General features: G+C 51.3%; 1 protein-coding gene across 1 annotated transcript in view; it reads left to right on the forward strand.

Annotated features, from left to right (window-relative positions):
* The window catches only part of FAIM2 (Fas apoptotic inhibitory molecule 2), a 32449-nt gene extending 18459 nt beyond the window's left edge, over nucleotides 1-13990 (forward strand). Inside the window, exon 12 of the mRNA XM_047743246.1 lies at nucleotides 11051-13990. Coding sequence (XP_047599202.1) covers nucleotides 11051-11200 — 150 coding nt within the window. The 3' untranslated portion in view covers nucleotides 11201-13990. The remainder of the gene's footprint in view (nucleotides 1-11050) is intronic.
* The last annotated feature ends 751 nt before the right edge of the window (nucleotides 13991-14741 follow it).

A 14741-nucleotide genomic window follows, 5' to 3' on the forward strand; every position in this document is an offset into this window, starting at 1 on the left:
GCGTGGCACATAGTAGAGTTCAGGAACTATTTGCGGAACGAGGAAATTACCTCAGGCTTGGAACCCGAGGCTGGAAGGGACTGAAAAGGAATCTAGTGAAACTCCAAGTCCTCCCTTTTATAGAGGGGAAAACTGGGCCACAAAGAAGTTAAATGACTGGTCTCGTTTCCTGGCAAGATAAGGGCATATCAACTAACTACGGCCTTGGTCATAACTAGGTTAACCCATTCATCCCAATTTACCCAGAACTTGCCCAGTTTGAGTACTGAAAATCCCACTTCTTGAGGGAACCCTTAAGTCCTAGGCAAATCGGGAAGGTTGGTCACCCCACAGCACTAACTCCTCTTGGCTCCTGCACCAACGCTCCCTCCTCCAGGCAGCACCTACTTAAAACAGATTTCAGTGACGAGGATGGGGTAGGGAATAGGGCCAGGAGGAAAGAGAGAGGCCGGGTCACACTGCGGGGAGTGAGCCTGGGGGCCTTCAGAGGGCGGCATTTGCCAGGGACAAATGGAAGAAGAGGGGTCAGTATTGCTGGGCAGAGTGAGAGGTGGGTGAGCCTCTGTGGGGAGTTGGAGAGCTTATGTGGCTTCATGGGGACTGGGGCACAGCTAGCATGTCTGCTAAGCAGGAAGGCTGTATATACATGTAGGGCTGGATTTCTTTTTTTTTTTTTTTAGATTTTATTTATTTATTTGACAGAGAGAGATCACAAGTAGATGGAGAGGCAGGCAGAGAGAGAGAGAGAGAGGGAAGCAGGCTCCCTGCTGAGCAGAGAGCCCGATGCGGGCCTCGATCCCAGGACCCTGAGATCATGACCTGAGCCGAAGGCAGCGGCTTAACCCACTGAGCCACCCAGGCGCCCTGAACAGTAATTTCTTAAATTTGTTTAATAGTCCCCTGTATTATTAGAATAATAAAAATAATCCCAGTCATCTGTTCCACCCTTTACATTTTACAAAACACTTTCACACCTGTTGCCTCATTGGATCTCCACCACAACTCAGGGAGGGAGGCAGCGTCTGATGTTACAAAACCTGCTTTCCACATCTGAAGCCCTGGGTGTTACAGGCTGCCACAGAGTCCCCCTGCCAGTAAGGGGCAGATGTAGGACAGGACCCAGATGTCCTGTCCCCAGCCTGGTGCCATTTCCAGCACCCCTGCAGTCCCCCTTCAAGAAGGCAACTCTTATTAGCTTGGAGTTGGGAAGAAGCTGGGGAGTTCTCTCCAGCCACCCCCCTTCTTCCTGCCCCCAACAGCATTGCCCTCTCTCCTGTGTTACTCCCATCAGCATGGAAACAGGCTAGAATTTCTCCCGTCTGGAAACACACACACACACACACACAACAACACTCTTGACCCACATCCCCTTCTAGCCACCCCCATTTAGAGCAAAAGGCTCTATTAAGGAATCTACACGGACTATAGGCATCCCCCTGCCAGGAAGTAGAGCTTTCCTACGAAACCTTTCGTAAGCTGGAAGAACGAAAAGTGAAGAAGCAATTACCATTAATTTCTATGGAAGAGATTTTGAGTGTCCCAGACCCCAAAAATGACCTCTCTTAGGTTTTTCTGCTGCCTCAGGACACATCTTGTGGACCTTATGCACAAAATAAGTAGAGAGAGATAAAGCACAGGAGCTCAAAGACGCAGCTCAAAGCTGCAGCAGCTTGATGCCAGAGATGCTGGGTACAGTTCCCAGGCAAGGAGCTTGGGGGCGCCGCTCGCTGCTGGGGGTGCATGCTGTCTCCGTTACAGCTCTCTGCAAAGCAAATGCTGGAGATGCTACAGCTGCCTTTTTTTTTTTTTTTTTTAAATAAAAGTGAAAATCCTCTTTGGATTTCTTTTGGCTAGCGAAATCAGGTGCTACTGCAGGTCTTTTGTAAAAATGAAATGGCATAACTTGAATTTTCAGCAAGAGGGGGGACCTGTATTTCCAATTCTTCTCCTCCCTTCTTTCCTCCCAATCCTTCTCCAGTTCTCTCAACCCTCTTAATGCTCTCACCAGGTCAGCCATGGCCTCCATGTTGCTAAATCCAGAGGTCATCTCCCAGCCCTCACCTTGCCAGACTCAGCCTCTTTGATACAGTTGCTCATTCCTCTGCCCAGAAGTGCCTTCTGCCCCAGGTATCTTGGACACCAGCTGTCCGGTTTTCCTCTAGCCTCCCTGCTCGCACTGAGCGCCATTGGGCCATCGGCTCTTCTCTCTCTACCCCCACTTCCTACAGGATCTCAGACTGTCTCAAGACTTTGAATACCATCTTTTAATGCTGATGGCCCTAAAACTTATCTCCAGCACAGACTTCCAGACTAGAATTTCCGGTTGCCTACTCAGTATCTACATTTGGAAATCTACGCAGCACCCCAAACCTATTATGCAGAAAACTGAGCACCTGCTCTCTCCCTGAACCCCTGTTTCTCCCACAGCTTTCCCATCTCTGTTAATGGCAACTCCATCCTTCCAGTCACTCAGGCCAAACTCCCTGCTGACATCCTCCACTCTTCCACTCTCTTCACACACCATATCTGGCCCCGCAGCAAATTCTGTTGGCTCCACCTTCTAGCCAGAATCTGACCACTTGTCTCCACCTATGTGGCCACTCCCTGGGCCATGTCCCAAAGTGCTCCCAGTGGTGGGGTCCCCACAGTCTGTGCTCAATGGCAAGCAGCTAGAGGGTTCCTGTTAACTGTGAATGAGGTCAGATCATTCCTCTGCTTGGCCTTCAGGGATCGCTTCCCAGTCCTGCCAGCCCCTCCTGACCTCACCTCCTCCCATGCCCCCTTCCCCCACTCTGTCCTTGCTGCCCCTGACCATGGTCGGCTCACACCCAGCCCAGTACCTCTGCACCTGCCTCCGTCCATCCCCTCGGATCCCCTCACAGCTCTCCCTGTCCCCGCTTTCAAGTGTTCACTTTGTTTACAATCTTGTGTGACAGAGCCCGCACGCACGCCCACACGTGAATGCGCACACACACACATGCACACAACTCCCTCCTCCTCTTCCCTGCTTCATTTCTCACCATAGCACTTCTCGTCCTCGGACATATGCTTTGATTTTTCTGGTTGGTTTGTTGATTGTCTCCCTGCTGCAGAATTGAAGTTCCTTGAGGGCAGGGATTTCCGCATCCCCGGTGCCTCGAATAGTACCTGGCACGCAGGAGGCACCTCCTTGGTGTTTGTGGAATGAATGGCTGCCTGAGAGCCCGGCTGGCTGAGGGGCCAGGGCCAGCTGCGGGGCTGGTCAGAACAGGACAAAGAGCCTCAGTTGCATAGTGAGTCACAGGGGAGGAGAAACCACAGCGCCCTATTACAAGTTAATGTCTCATTAGGAGAACAACACACAGAAAGGCCAAGGCCAAGCTCCTCCTGCAGATTATGTAAACAATGGTTAGGAGCACGTTGTGTGACACCCCCAGATCCATCCCCTGCTCCTAGTTCCCCTGGGTCACCAGGAGGGGAAGCAATCCCTGAAGGCCACAGGTTCCCTGGGTCCCCTGGGAATGGAAAGAGCGCGAGAAGGGGCCCTGGATTTGTTCTCCTCCTCCCCTGAGTTTCAGGTGGACAGAGGCCATCAGAGGCCCAGCCCCACAAGAACTGTCTTGGGGCCTTTCCATTAACCCCCACTCGGAATCTCCTTGGCCTCAGTCTGACCCTGCTTCCTGCATCCGTCCTGTTCTAAGGAAACTATGGTTCCCTAGTCTCTTCATCTGCTCACCCTGGCCTCTCCCACCCCAGCTGATGGAGAATTCTCGGCACCATGAGGGGTCCTCCCAGCACTGTGGCTCCAATGAGGAGATAGCACTCAGAGCCTCCCTGCCCAGCTGCCCAAGGAGGGTGTGTGAGAAAGGAGAGTGCTGTCGGAGGAGGGTCCAGACCCCCAGCTCCCTCCCAGACCCAATCCTCCCAGCTGGGGCCTTGGAAGGGCTGCTAGAATCTAAGCGTTTCCTCTCCTGGAGACCTCAGCCCCTCCCTGACAGTCTTGATCCTAGGACCCTGGGATCGGGATCATGACCTGAGCCGAAGGCAGAGGCTTTAACCCACTGAGCCACCCAGGCGCCCCATAATAGCTTTTACCCTTACCATAAATGTTAACCTTGTACCTCAGAGCACCAAATTTTGGAGCAGAGTACCTGGGGTTCAAATACATTCTCCACCACATTCTAGCCCTGAGGACTTATAATATCATATCACCTCCCTGTGCTTCTGTTTCCTTATCTTTAAAATGCAGATAATAATAGTACCCACCTGTAGGTTGTTGAGACTTGTGAGTGAATTAATATATGCAAAGCACTTGGAAAGCGCCTGGCAGGTCATTAATCAATAATATCACCTGTTAGCATTAGTCAGTTGCAAGATTTGAACCCAGGTCTTCAAGACTCCCCGGTCCGTGTTGTTAGGCACTGTATTACTTTCATGCCCTTCCTCAGAGGACCACACATGGACTCTTTCACACACTCTCCTACACACTTTCATCTCCTTTATCTTGGGCCAGGCTTTCTGGCTTATGTGCCTGCCAGACCCTGTTCCCTCAGTGGCCGCCTGGAGGTGCTTGGGCCCACATGCTGATGTTGTCTGTGCCATTGAAATTTTTGACACTCAGGCCAGTGAAGACGAGTATCTTCTATTGGCACCAGGCCACAAGGGACCCCAGGTTTCTGTTCATTGCCTCTCCTCCGCTCCCCTACTCCCTCACCTGGTCCTGCATCCCTGCCAAGGGCACAAGGACTTAAGGCTGGCAGCCTCTTCCTATAGACTCCCCCATGCCCAGGTTCACCCTCCAGCCCAGAAAGTGGGGGCAGGTCCAGGTGGGCCCAGTGCTCACTGCAGCCCCCCCAGGAAGCCTGCAGTGCTCTTGGCTGTGTGCTCTGTTTGTGCTTCTCTTCCCACCTCTTCCAGCCTTCTACGCATGTGCGCGTGCATGCGCACATACACACACACGCACACCGCAAAGCAGTGTCACATGGTGGAAGGAGAACGGGATTTGGCAGTCTGTCCTCTTGGCTGTGTAAATCAGGCGAGTCACTTACCCTCTCTGTGCCCAGACTCCTCAGCTTTACCATGGACACAATAACAGAATACCCATCCTGGAGGCTTGTGTGACGATTCAGTGAAAACGCTCACCAACTCTTTTTTGTGTGTGTTACTTTAATCCTTCTTTTCAAAATTTCTAATTAAATTATATATGAATACATTCGTATAAAATGTATTATAAAATGAAATATAAAACATTTCAGTTTTTTAACTCTGACATAATATAGATAAAGCAAATGTCACTTGCACGGCCTTCGCTACCATCCTCAGAGGTAAGCGATCTTAGAAAGATCCCAGATCTTTTGATGGCTGCATAGTATTCCATTGTGTATATATACCACTTCTTCTTTATCCATTCATCTGTTGATGGACATCTAGGTTCTTTCCATAGTTTGGCTATTGTAGACATTGCTGCTATAAACAGTCGGGTGCACGTGCCCCTTCGGATCACTACGTTTGTATCTTTAGGGTAAATACCCAGTAGTGCAATTGCTGGGTCATAGGGTAGTTCTATTTTTAACATTTTGAGGAACCTCCGTGCTGTTTTCCAGAGTGGTTGCACCAGCTTGCATTCCCACCAACAGTGTAGCAGGGTTCCCCTTTCTCCACATCCTCGCCAGCATCTGTCATTTCCTGACTTGTTCATTTTAGCCATTCTGACTGGTGTGAGGTGGTATCTCATTGTGGTTTTGATTTGTATTTCCCTGATGCCGAGTGATATGGAGCACTTTTTCATGTGTCTGTTGGCCATCTGGATGCCTTCTTTGCAGAAATGTCTGTTCATGTCCTCTGCCCATTTCTTGATTGGATTATTTGTTCTTTGGGTGTTGAGTTTGCTAAGTTCTTTATAGATTTTGGACACTAGCCCTTTATCTGATATGTCGTTTGCAAATATCTTCTCCCATTCCGTCAGTTGTCTTTTGGTTTTGTTCACTGTTTCCTTTGCTGTGCAAAAGCTTTTGATCTTGATGAAATCCCAATAGTTCATTTTTGCCCTTGCTTCCCTTGCCTTTGGCGATGTTCCTAGGAAGATGTTGCTGCGGCTGAGGTCGAAGAGGTTGCTGCCTGTGTTCTCCTCAAGGATTTTGATATATTCCTTTCTCACATTGAGGTCCTTCATCCATTTTGAGTCTATTTTCATGTGTGGTGTAAAGAAATGATCCAATTTCATTTTTCTGCATGTGGCTGTCCAATTTTCTCAACACCATTTGTTGAAGAGACTGGCTTTTTTCCATTGGACATTCTTTCCTGCTTTGTCGAAGATTAGTTGACCATAGAGTCGAGGGTCTATTTCTGGGCTCTCTATTCTGTTCCATTGATCTATGTGTCTGTTTTTGTGCCAGTACCATGCTGTCTTGATGATGACAGCTTTGTAATAGAGCTTGAAGTCCAGAATTGTGATGCCCCCGACTTTGGCTTTCTTTTTCAATATTCCTTTGGCTATTCGAGGTCTTTTCTGGTTCCATATAAATTTTAGGATTATTTGTTCCATTTCTTTGAAAAAAATGGATGGCATTTTGATAGGAATTGCATTAAATGTGTAGATTGCTTTAGGTAGCATAGACATTTTCACAATATTTATTCTTCCAATCCATTTGCGACGACGTGTATGGAACTAGAGGGTATCATGCTTAGTGAAGTAAGTCAATCAGAGAAAGACAACTATCATATGATCTCCCTGATATGAGGAAGTGGAGATGCAACATGGGGGGTTAAGGGGGTAGGAGAAGAATAAATGAAACAAGATGGGATTGGGAGGGAGACAAACCATAAGTGACTCGTAGTCTCACAAAACAAACTGAGGGTTGCTGGGGGGAGGGGGGGTTGGGAGAGGGGGGTGGGGTTATGGACATTGGGGAGGGTATGTGCTGGGGTGAGTGCTGTGAAGTGTGTAAACCTGGCGATTCACAGACCTGTACCCCTGGGGACAAAAATATATGTTTATAAAAAATAAAAATAAAAAATAAATTTAAAAAAATCAACTAAAAAAAAAAAAAAGAAAAAGAAAGATCCCGGATCTTTCTATATGCATTTTATAGGTATCTGCTAGCTAGACTTCTATGACATGGTTTTGTGCAGGTTTTTGTTGCTGTTGTTACAGAAAGGGGATTTTATGATGTAGATTTTTTTGCAGCTTGTTCTTTTCTCATGAAAGCCTATTTCAGAGCTGTTTCTGCCTCAGTACTGTTGCCCACAGTTTATTTAACCAACCCTGATTGCGTGTTTGGGGTTTCCAGTCCTTCAGTGTTAGAACCATGCTGCGCCATGGGGCATGTGCTGCTTTGCACACTCGCGCCGCCATTTCTGTAGGATAGATGCCATCCATGTGTTATTTTGTCCTGCTGATTCAACACATGGTAACCCCAGCTTTTTGTACTCAGTGCCTGTTTCTTGATGGCTCTGAGCGGACCTCTGCATGGCATGGCTCCCCATGTCCTCTGGGAGGACAACAAACATAAGCCTAGGTCCTGGACACAGCAGGCTAAGGCCAGGTGTGTGGCCAGGGGGCCCTGACCAGGTCCAGCTTGGCCAACAGGGTGGATGAGGCAAGTTGAGGCAAGTTGGCCTTTGGCTCCTCTGCCCTCTGTGCCCAGCCGCCTCGGCCAGCCCCCCCCGCCCCACCCCCGACCTGCTTCTCTATCAAAGTGGGAGACAGATGGTCTGGACCCAGCACTAGGGTAATGATCATTAGCAAGCCACTCTCTTGCTCAGAGATGCCTCGTATGTAAAATAGTGATAATAATACCCACCTCCTAAGAGTGAGCCGAGAGAAAGGATTAGTGTGTGAGAGGGCGACTCAGGGCTAAGTTAGTAGCCTCCTAGTCCCCCCTGGCTCTAGCTGGGAGACCTTTTAGGCGTCAGCGGTCAACCTGGCTGTTAGCGCTCAACTCAGGTCTTAGCCACCAAGACGTTAGCTATGACCAACATAGCTGCTCTCAACCAAGACGTTAGTCAACACTGCTCACCATCACCCAAGGTCATCAGGTTCCTTTCCCCTGCAATGAGTACATGCTCCTAAAGGAATCTCTAATCATTTGCTTTCATTAGACCTTCGGTTATCTAAAGGCAAGCTCCCCGGAACATAGTAGGTGCTCGATAAATATTGTTGGGACTAATGAGAGAAAAGCTGTCAGCTGACATACAGGTGTGAGGCTGCCATACAGGTGTGAGGCTGCCATGCTGGGTGGTACCAGGCAGTGCAAGTGAAATCTGGGGCAGGTTATCCCACGTTGATAAGCATCCATGGCCACAGGCCAAGGGCAGGAGTAGAAATCATTTCATTCCTCTTTTCTGCACGAGCAAAGCCTGCTGGCTGCTCTAGGAGGCCTCCTGGGTGGGGGTTCCTTGGAGGAGCGCCCTGCACCCCCCGTACCTGGTCAGGTCCAAGCCTTCTAGGTTGAGAGATTCAATTTCATTAGCTCACCCAGGGGTGACCGGGCTCTGGGAAATCAACGAAGCAAGCCACTGATTGATAAGCCAGATCAGCAATTTATTAACTTCTGCTGGCAGCATGACCACTAAGCAGCCTGTAGCATTCGAGTCAGTCCCTCTCCTTGCTCGTTCTCTCTGGAGAGGGCAAACTTCTGTGGGAATCCAATCCCAAATCCAAAGGAACAGAGCAAAATGAGAATGGTTGAGGCCACACGCAGTCATACATCTACCCTGAACACCACACCACAGTGTGGTCATAGCTGCTGTCCCATTTTGCAGATGAAGACACTGAGATCAAGAGGGGACAGCTATGGAGGGATGGAACCAGAGCTCAAATACAAGTGTTCTGACTCCAGTCCCGGGTGCTCCTGCATCCTCCCCTCAACGCTGCTGAGCTCAGGGAACCTGACCTGTGCCGCACAAGGCCCCCCTCAGCCCTTCCTCAGTCATCACCCCACTCACCCCATTCCTTCTGTTAAGGCTACACAGCATCTCCTAGTAACGTTTCCTCCTCCTTGATGGGCCTCCTTGATGGGACACCTGGGACTCTGCAGCCGCCTATGACAAGCTGTCAAGGGGGCACCCCTGCTTCTGCAGATAACTATAAACCCACACTAGGAGCTAGTGGTCATTAGGTTCTTGCCATGTGTCAGGCACCAGGCCGGGCCCTTTTGTGTGCCTCTTCCTCCTCGCAACTTCAGGAGGCAAGCCCACTCGTCTCCCCTTTCCTGATGTGTGCTCAGAGCTCAGGGACACCTCCTTGCCCAGGCGTTCAGAGTTAGTGAGGAGTGGAGTTGAGGCCGCAATTCATTAGGGGCTGATTTTCAAGCCCGTGCTCATAACCACCCCCACCTCCCCACGTTCTAGGGAGTCGTGCCTTGATGTCCTGGATGGGGGAGATGTTCCCTATAGGAACCTCTGGCCCCAGGGCTCTAGTCCCTCTCCCTCCATCCCCTTGCCCCCTGCCCCCACCACGCGGAATTCCTCACTTTTCACACCATAGCCCGCACCTCCCCAGGCCTTCTCAGTCTAGCACATTCCTCTTGCCCTTCAAGCTCCAGGTAAAATGTCTCCTCTCCTGGCCCACCTTCCTCCGCTCAATCTGCCCTAATGATGGCATTTACTGAGTTTTATTGTAATCACCCTACGAAGCAATGAGCCCCGGAAGGCAGGCACGGCATGGTGGGGACTCTGCCAGCAAGTGGCCGGCACCAGCTCTTGCCCCATACCTATTTATCGCATAATGAATGTTCCAGAGGACCCAAGGTACACAGGTCTTCCACACACGAGTGACGGAAGAGCAGGGCACAGCCCAGTTAGCAAGAATGTGAATGGATTTAAAGAATTCCAATCCCAGGTGGGCCAGTTCATGACCTTTGAGACACTGGTGGAACTTTTGGGTTTCCTTCTCCCCGAAAACTACACTATGCCTGTGAAGCATCATCTGTTTCTAGGGGGTTCTGCTTCCTGTGCTTGGACCCCAGAGAATCGCCAAGTGGGAGGAGCTTGAGTCAGTGTAGATGGTAGCAATACCTGGTGTGGGGGGCCAGGCCGCAGCAGGGCAGTGAAGAGCTGTACCCAAGGGAATCACTGTTCAAGTCTGTTAGGCCAAGAAGGTGCCCTGGGGAGAAGGCATGTCCTGTCAGGAGACACATTTACCCCCGGTGCTATTCCCGAACAGTGGAACAGAATGGCTAAACCTGGGGCCTCTGGAGCTAGGCTGCTCAGGTTCAAATCCTAGTTTTGCTGCTTCCCAGCTCTGTACCTCAGGCAAGAACTTAACATCTCTGGGCCATGGTTTCCTCTAGGAATAATCCCTACTTTAGGGATGTTATTAGGACTAAGTGGGCTAATGTCTACACAACACAGAATAAGCGCCTCTGCTCACTGTTAAATGAAGCGTTTGTTCATCTGCTAAAAGCAGGGCCCTGGGGCAATGGCAAGGAGACTGGACCTCAGCTCAAAGCCTTCCCGAACTCCCTGCCACACTCACATAGGTCAAGTTCCTTATTATTAGCTACCCTCCTGGGACAATTCCCATTTCTCCTTGAGTTCACGCATATTAATGATTACTTCCACTCTAGACTCTAAGGCCGGGATCTTGTCTATCTTGTTCTTTGTTTTTTTTTTGTTGTTGTTGTTGTTGTTTTTTTTTTTGAAGACTTTATTTATTTGACAGAGAGAGACACAGCAAGAGAGGGAACACAAGCAGGGGGGAGGCAGAGGGAGAAGCAGGCTCCTCGCTGAGCAGGGAGCCCAATGTGGGGTTCAATCCCAGGACCCTGGGATCATGACCTGAGCTGAAGGCAGATGCTTAACGACTGAGGCACCCCTGTCTGTCTTGTTCTTGACTATTTCCTTGTGCTTTGCACATAGGTGCTTGGGGAGATAGGTGTTAATTAGGGATGGAAGGTGTTGGGAAAGTTCCGGATTCTGGGCTATTCCAGGAGGGTCACTGAGCAGCCAAGCAGCAGATGATGGTAGCAAAATTGGTGGTGGGGGGGGCCCAGATGGGGACACTGTGCCCCCTTGGTTGATGTCACAGCTGCTGGACCTTCTGACTTCTCTCTCTTCCCCCTTCCCTCAGTTCCTGGCATTCGACACCCAGTTGCTGATGGGTAACCGACGCCACTCACTGAGCCCCGAGGAGTATATTTTTGGAGCCCTCAACATTTACCTAGACATCATCTACATCTTCACCTTCTTCCTGCAGCTTTTTGGCACCAACCGGGAATGAGGAGCCCTTCCTTCCTTCCTTTCAAGAGTGTCCCCCTTGCTGGTCCTCTGTCCCTCCCTGTACTCTCCTGCAAGCCCAGATGTGAAACTAGCTGTCAGCCCATCCTTTGGCCTCCCTTCAGCCCGATGCTTGTCCTCACCCTCTACAGCTTGTACCCCAGCATTAGGGGCCCCACAGAACCGAGGTCATACCCTCCCCCTCTGTGCTGCCCCTTCCTCCCACTTACATCTCCTGAAGTGGACAGTCAAGACTGGAGGCTCCTCTGCGTTTGAGGACCAAAGGGACGAGTGGGAGGAGTCCAGCAGGATTCCAGAGGTAGGAAAGAGATCTCAGGACCGTAGCTGAAGTTTGTACCCCACCGAGGTTCCTCCTAAGGCTGCCCCAGCTGTGTGGGGTACACTGTCCTGTGTACACAGTGACTGTGTCACTGTCTTCTGTTCTTTCCTTCTAGATCAGGCATTGACACTTATAAGGGGGTGTGAGGAAGCTGGGAGAGAAAGTGAGGCTGTTCTGCAGGTGGGGGGATGTGGATCGACCCAATGGTTGTCCCAGGCTGCCCATCCTGGCAACTTTGAGACTAGCAGCATGTTCTAGGCACTTGAGCCCTATGGCCCGTGGAAGAGGGACAGGAAGCCAGAACCATCTGCACTTGCCTTGGTTTACCCTCCTGGGTCATGAAAGAGCTCTGTTGGGGCAGGAGGTGGGGACAGCAGATCTGTCCAGGGGCTGTAAGGGAGATGGGGGGCAGGTGGTCCTCTGGGAGGTGTGGGCTTTGTAGTAACACCAAGTCACCCAGCCCTGCATCTCACTGTTGGTGTGGGGGGGGTGCATTTGAAATTGGCAGGACTGACTTCCTCTCACCCTCTTCCCTGGACCCCCTGGGCTGTCCCCCAACTTCGGCCTGAGGCTGAGTGGAGTGTGTGGACCCTAGAGGATTGGATGCTCAGATAGAGAGGGAGGGTTATTCTAGCTGCTGAACTAGCCCCATTGGGAGGGAATCCTGCCCTGCCCTGAGGCCTTTCCACACATCTTTCCTAAACTCTCCCCCATCCACTGCTGCCCTGTGCTGGTGGATCCCCAAGCCAGGCCTCCTGAGGCCTCAGTTGGCAGTGCCCATGTCCCTCCCCCTGGCTTCTCTGGCCACTCAGCCCAGAATCCTAAGCGCCCCCTTCATTCCTTATCTCCTTATCTCTTGACTCTGGAAGCCATTCAGCTGATGCTAACAGCCAGAGCCGGTCCTTCCAGCTGGTCCCATGTGATGAGGTTGGGTCTCCTTATCAGCCTCCAGGCCGCTGAGAGCTCAGACTCGAGCAGGGTGTAAGTCAGCCCCCCAGCCCCCTGCAGGCCCTGCAGGGGAGGGTACGATGGGGCCATACCAGGGGGAAGTGTGATGCCGCACCTTGAAGCCAGCTCTGTGCCGGTGGAAAGTTACCGGGTAGGGTCAGGAAGGTTCAGATACCTGGACCTTCCCTTGGCCTCTCCCTCCAGGGCTCACCTCTCTTCCCCGTGCTGGGGGCTCTTTTGCCCTTGGAGAGAGTGACTAGGTATGTTAGCAATCTGTTTTGACTCTTCCTTCTCCACCCTTCCTGTTTTCAGCTTTCAAGAAATATTGCAGAAGCATTTGAAATTTTGTTCCCCCTTGGGCATTTGAGGAAAGAGGGAAGCAAGAACGGATGGTAGTGTTTGTGCATGAGACAAAGGCAACTGGGAGCATGGCTGGATGCCTTCTGTGTGCTGGTCTAAATCAGTCCATTAAAGCAATCCTATAAAGGCAGTCGTCTGCACATGCTGATCGCAGAGGGCAAAGCCGAGGTGGTCGAGAGGATTGGGAGCAAGACTAAGGGCATACAGCTCACCTACTAGACTGGGGCTGGAATGAGACAGGGTGGTCAGGCCAGACATCCTAGGTCTCCAGAGGATTTGTTGTCTTCTGTGTCCCCCCTGGCTCTCCCCTTCCCCCCACTACCACCACCAAATTTTGTACTCTGTCGTTTCCACCTTCTAGACACAAGCTGGGAAGCAGGATTCTGGTGGCTGATTCCCAGCCTCACTGCCGAAGGGCTCATGGTATTAAGTTGCGAGTAGTTTCCAGATTAACGAGATGGAAGACCTCGGCCTGGGCAGTGCAGGGAGAGGGACCAGAACACATTTCCCCTGATTTCTGGGTCCCGTTGCCAACTTTCCTCCAAAGTCCGTTCACTTCCTCTCCAGTTTCAAAAGGGTCATTCAGCCCAGGCCTTGGTCATGCTTCCCAGAATCCTCTTGTCCAAGTCCTCCTCTCCCTAGGACAGTTTATGCAGAAATAGGCTTGAGAAGCCGATCTGGGGCTGAGCTCTGAAAGGTTGAGGGAAGGAGGTAAGCCCTCAGCAACAAACAATGTGACTGGGCAACTTGGCATTCTGGAAGCAGGGACAGTATGCTGCAGACTGTCCTGTGAGAGGCCCCTGAGGGATCCAGAACACGCTGAGCCAGCAGCAGAGCTGGGGCTGGAAGCCCTGCTTACCGCCTCCCCGCCCCCAACTCAGGCCAGGAGGAGCCCAGGAGCACCTGGCTGGGCCTTTGAAGGAAGAAGGGCGGAGGAACAGGAATGCAGGATTAGGGGAAACTGAGAAACCAAAGCTAAGCAGGTGCCACAACCTGCTGAGGAGAAGGAGAACCTGTGGGCCCTCACATTTTTGGCAGGGGAGGGGCTAGGCCAAGGAAGGGGTAGGTTGGATTTTATAGAGCTCGAGGCAGCCAGGAATCTGATCATCTGTGATGTCAGGTCGGAGGTTTCCTGCCAGGAGGAAGGCAGATCAAGAGATCCTCTCCTGGGGTTGTATCAGGGGTCCCAGGAGGCACAGGGAATTCCCCGGACTCCTGCCCCAATTCCCAGGCACGTGTGTGGCTCCTGTGTGGTCTGAGGAAGCCCCAGGAATCTTGATTCTTCCTCCCGGGGGAGTCAGGAACCCACAGATACCCTTATTTCAAAAGGTTCTGCCTCTCCCCCCCTGGCCCTCCCGGGATTAGCCCAAGACCTAGCCTTGCTCCCGAGAGCTGGATTTCACGCAAGCGCTTTGCTGCCTCCCGGTGGCCGCTGGAAGGAAAGCAGGGCCTGCTTCTGCAGGCGAGAAGCAGAAGGGCTGTGTGGCTTGCTGTCTTCAGACAGGATTCATTCACTACCCTTCTCAGACCTCTCTCATCAGCCTCCGATTGTTCCATTTAATCCAACCATTGTCACATCTCTGGGACACTGTTCACCCATCTCCTAGAAACCACCCTGTGCCACCCGGCCCCAGAGCTTTCCCTCAAGTGACTTGAGGGCAGACACCTGCCACCACACACAGCCCCTCTGGCCTCAGCCCTTCAAGCTGCCCAGGGTTCGAGTCTGTTCCTTTTCCTGGTATCACCTTCCCGGTCCGTGACTGACAGGAGAAAATAATAAAATTATGATATCTGAACCGTTTCCTTCGTTGCCTTTTGCTTGTCGCCTCAGTTGGCCAGGGAGGCCGTTTGTGAGGTTTAACTCAGATTTTATGTGAAATGTTCATACCAGAGCTCT

The sequence above is a fragment of the Lutra lutra genome, chromosome 8 (assembly GCF_902655055.1).
Source record: "Lutra lutra chromosome 8, mLutLut1.2, whole genome shotgun sequence".
Classification (NCBI taxonomy): Eukaryota; Metazoa; Chordata; class Mammalia; order Carnivora; family Mustelidae; genus Lutra; species Lutra lutra.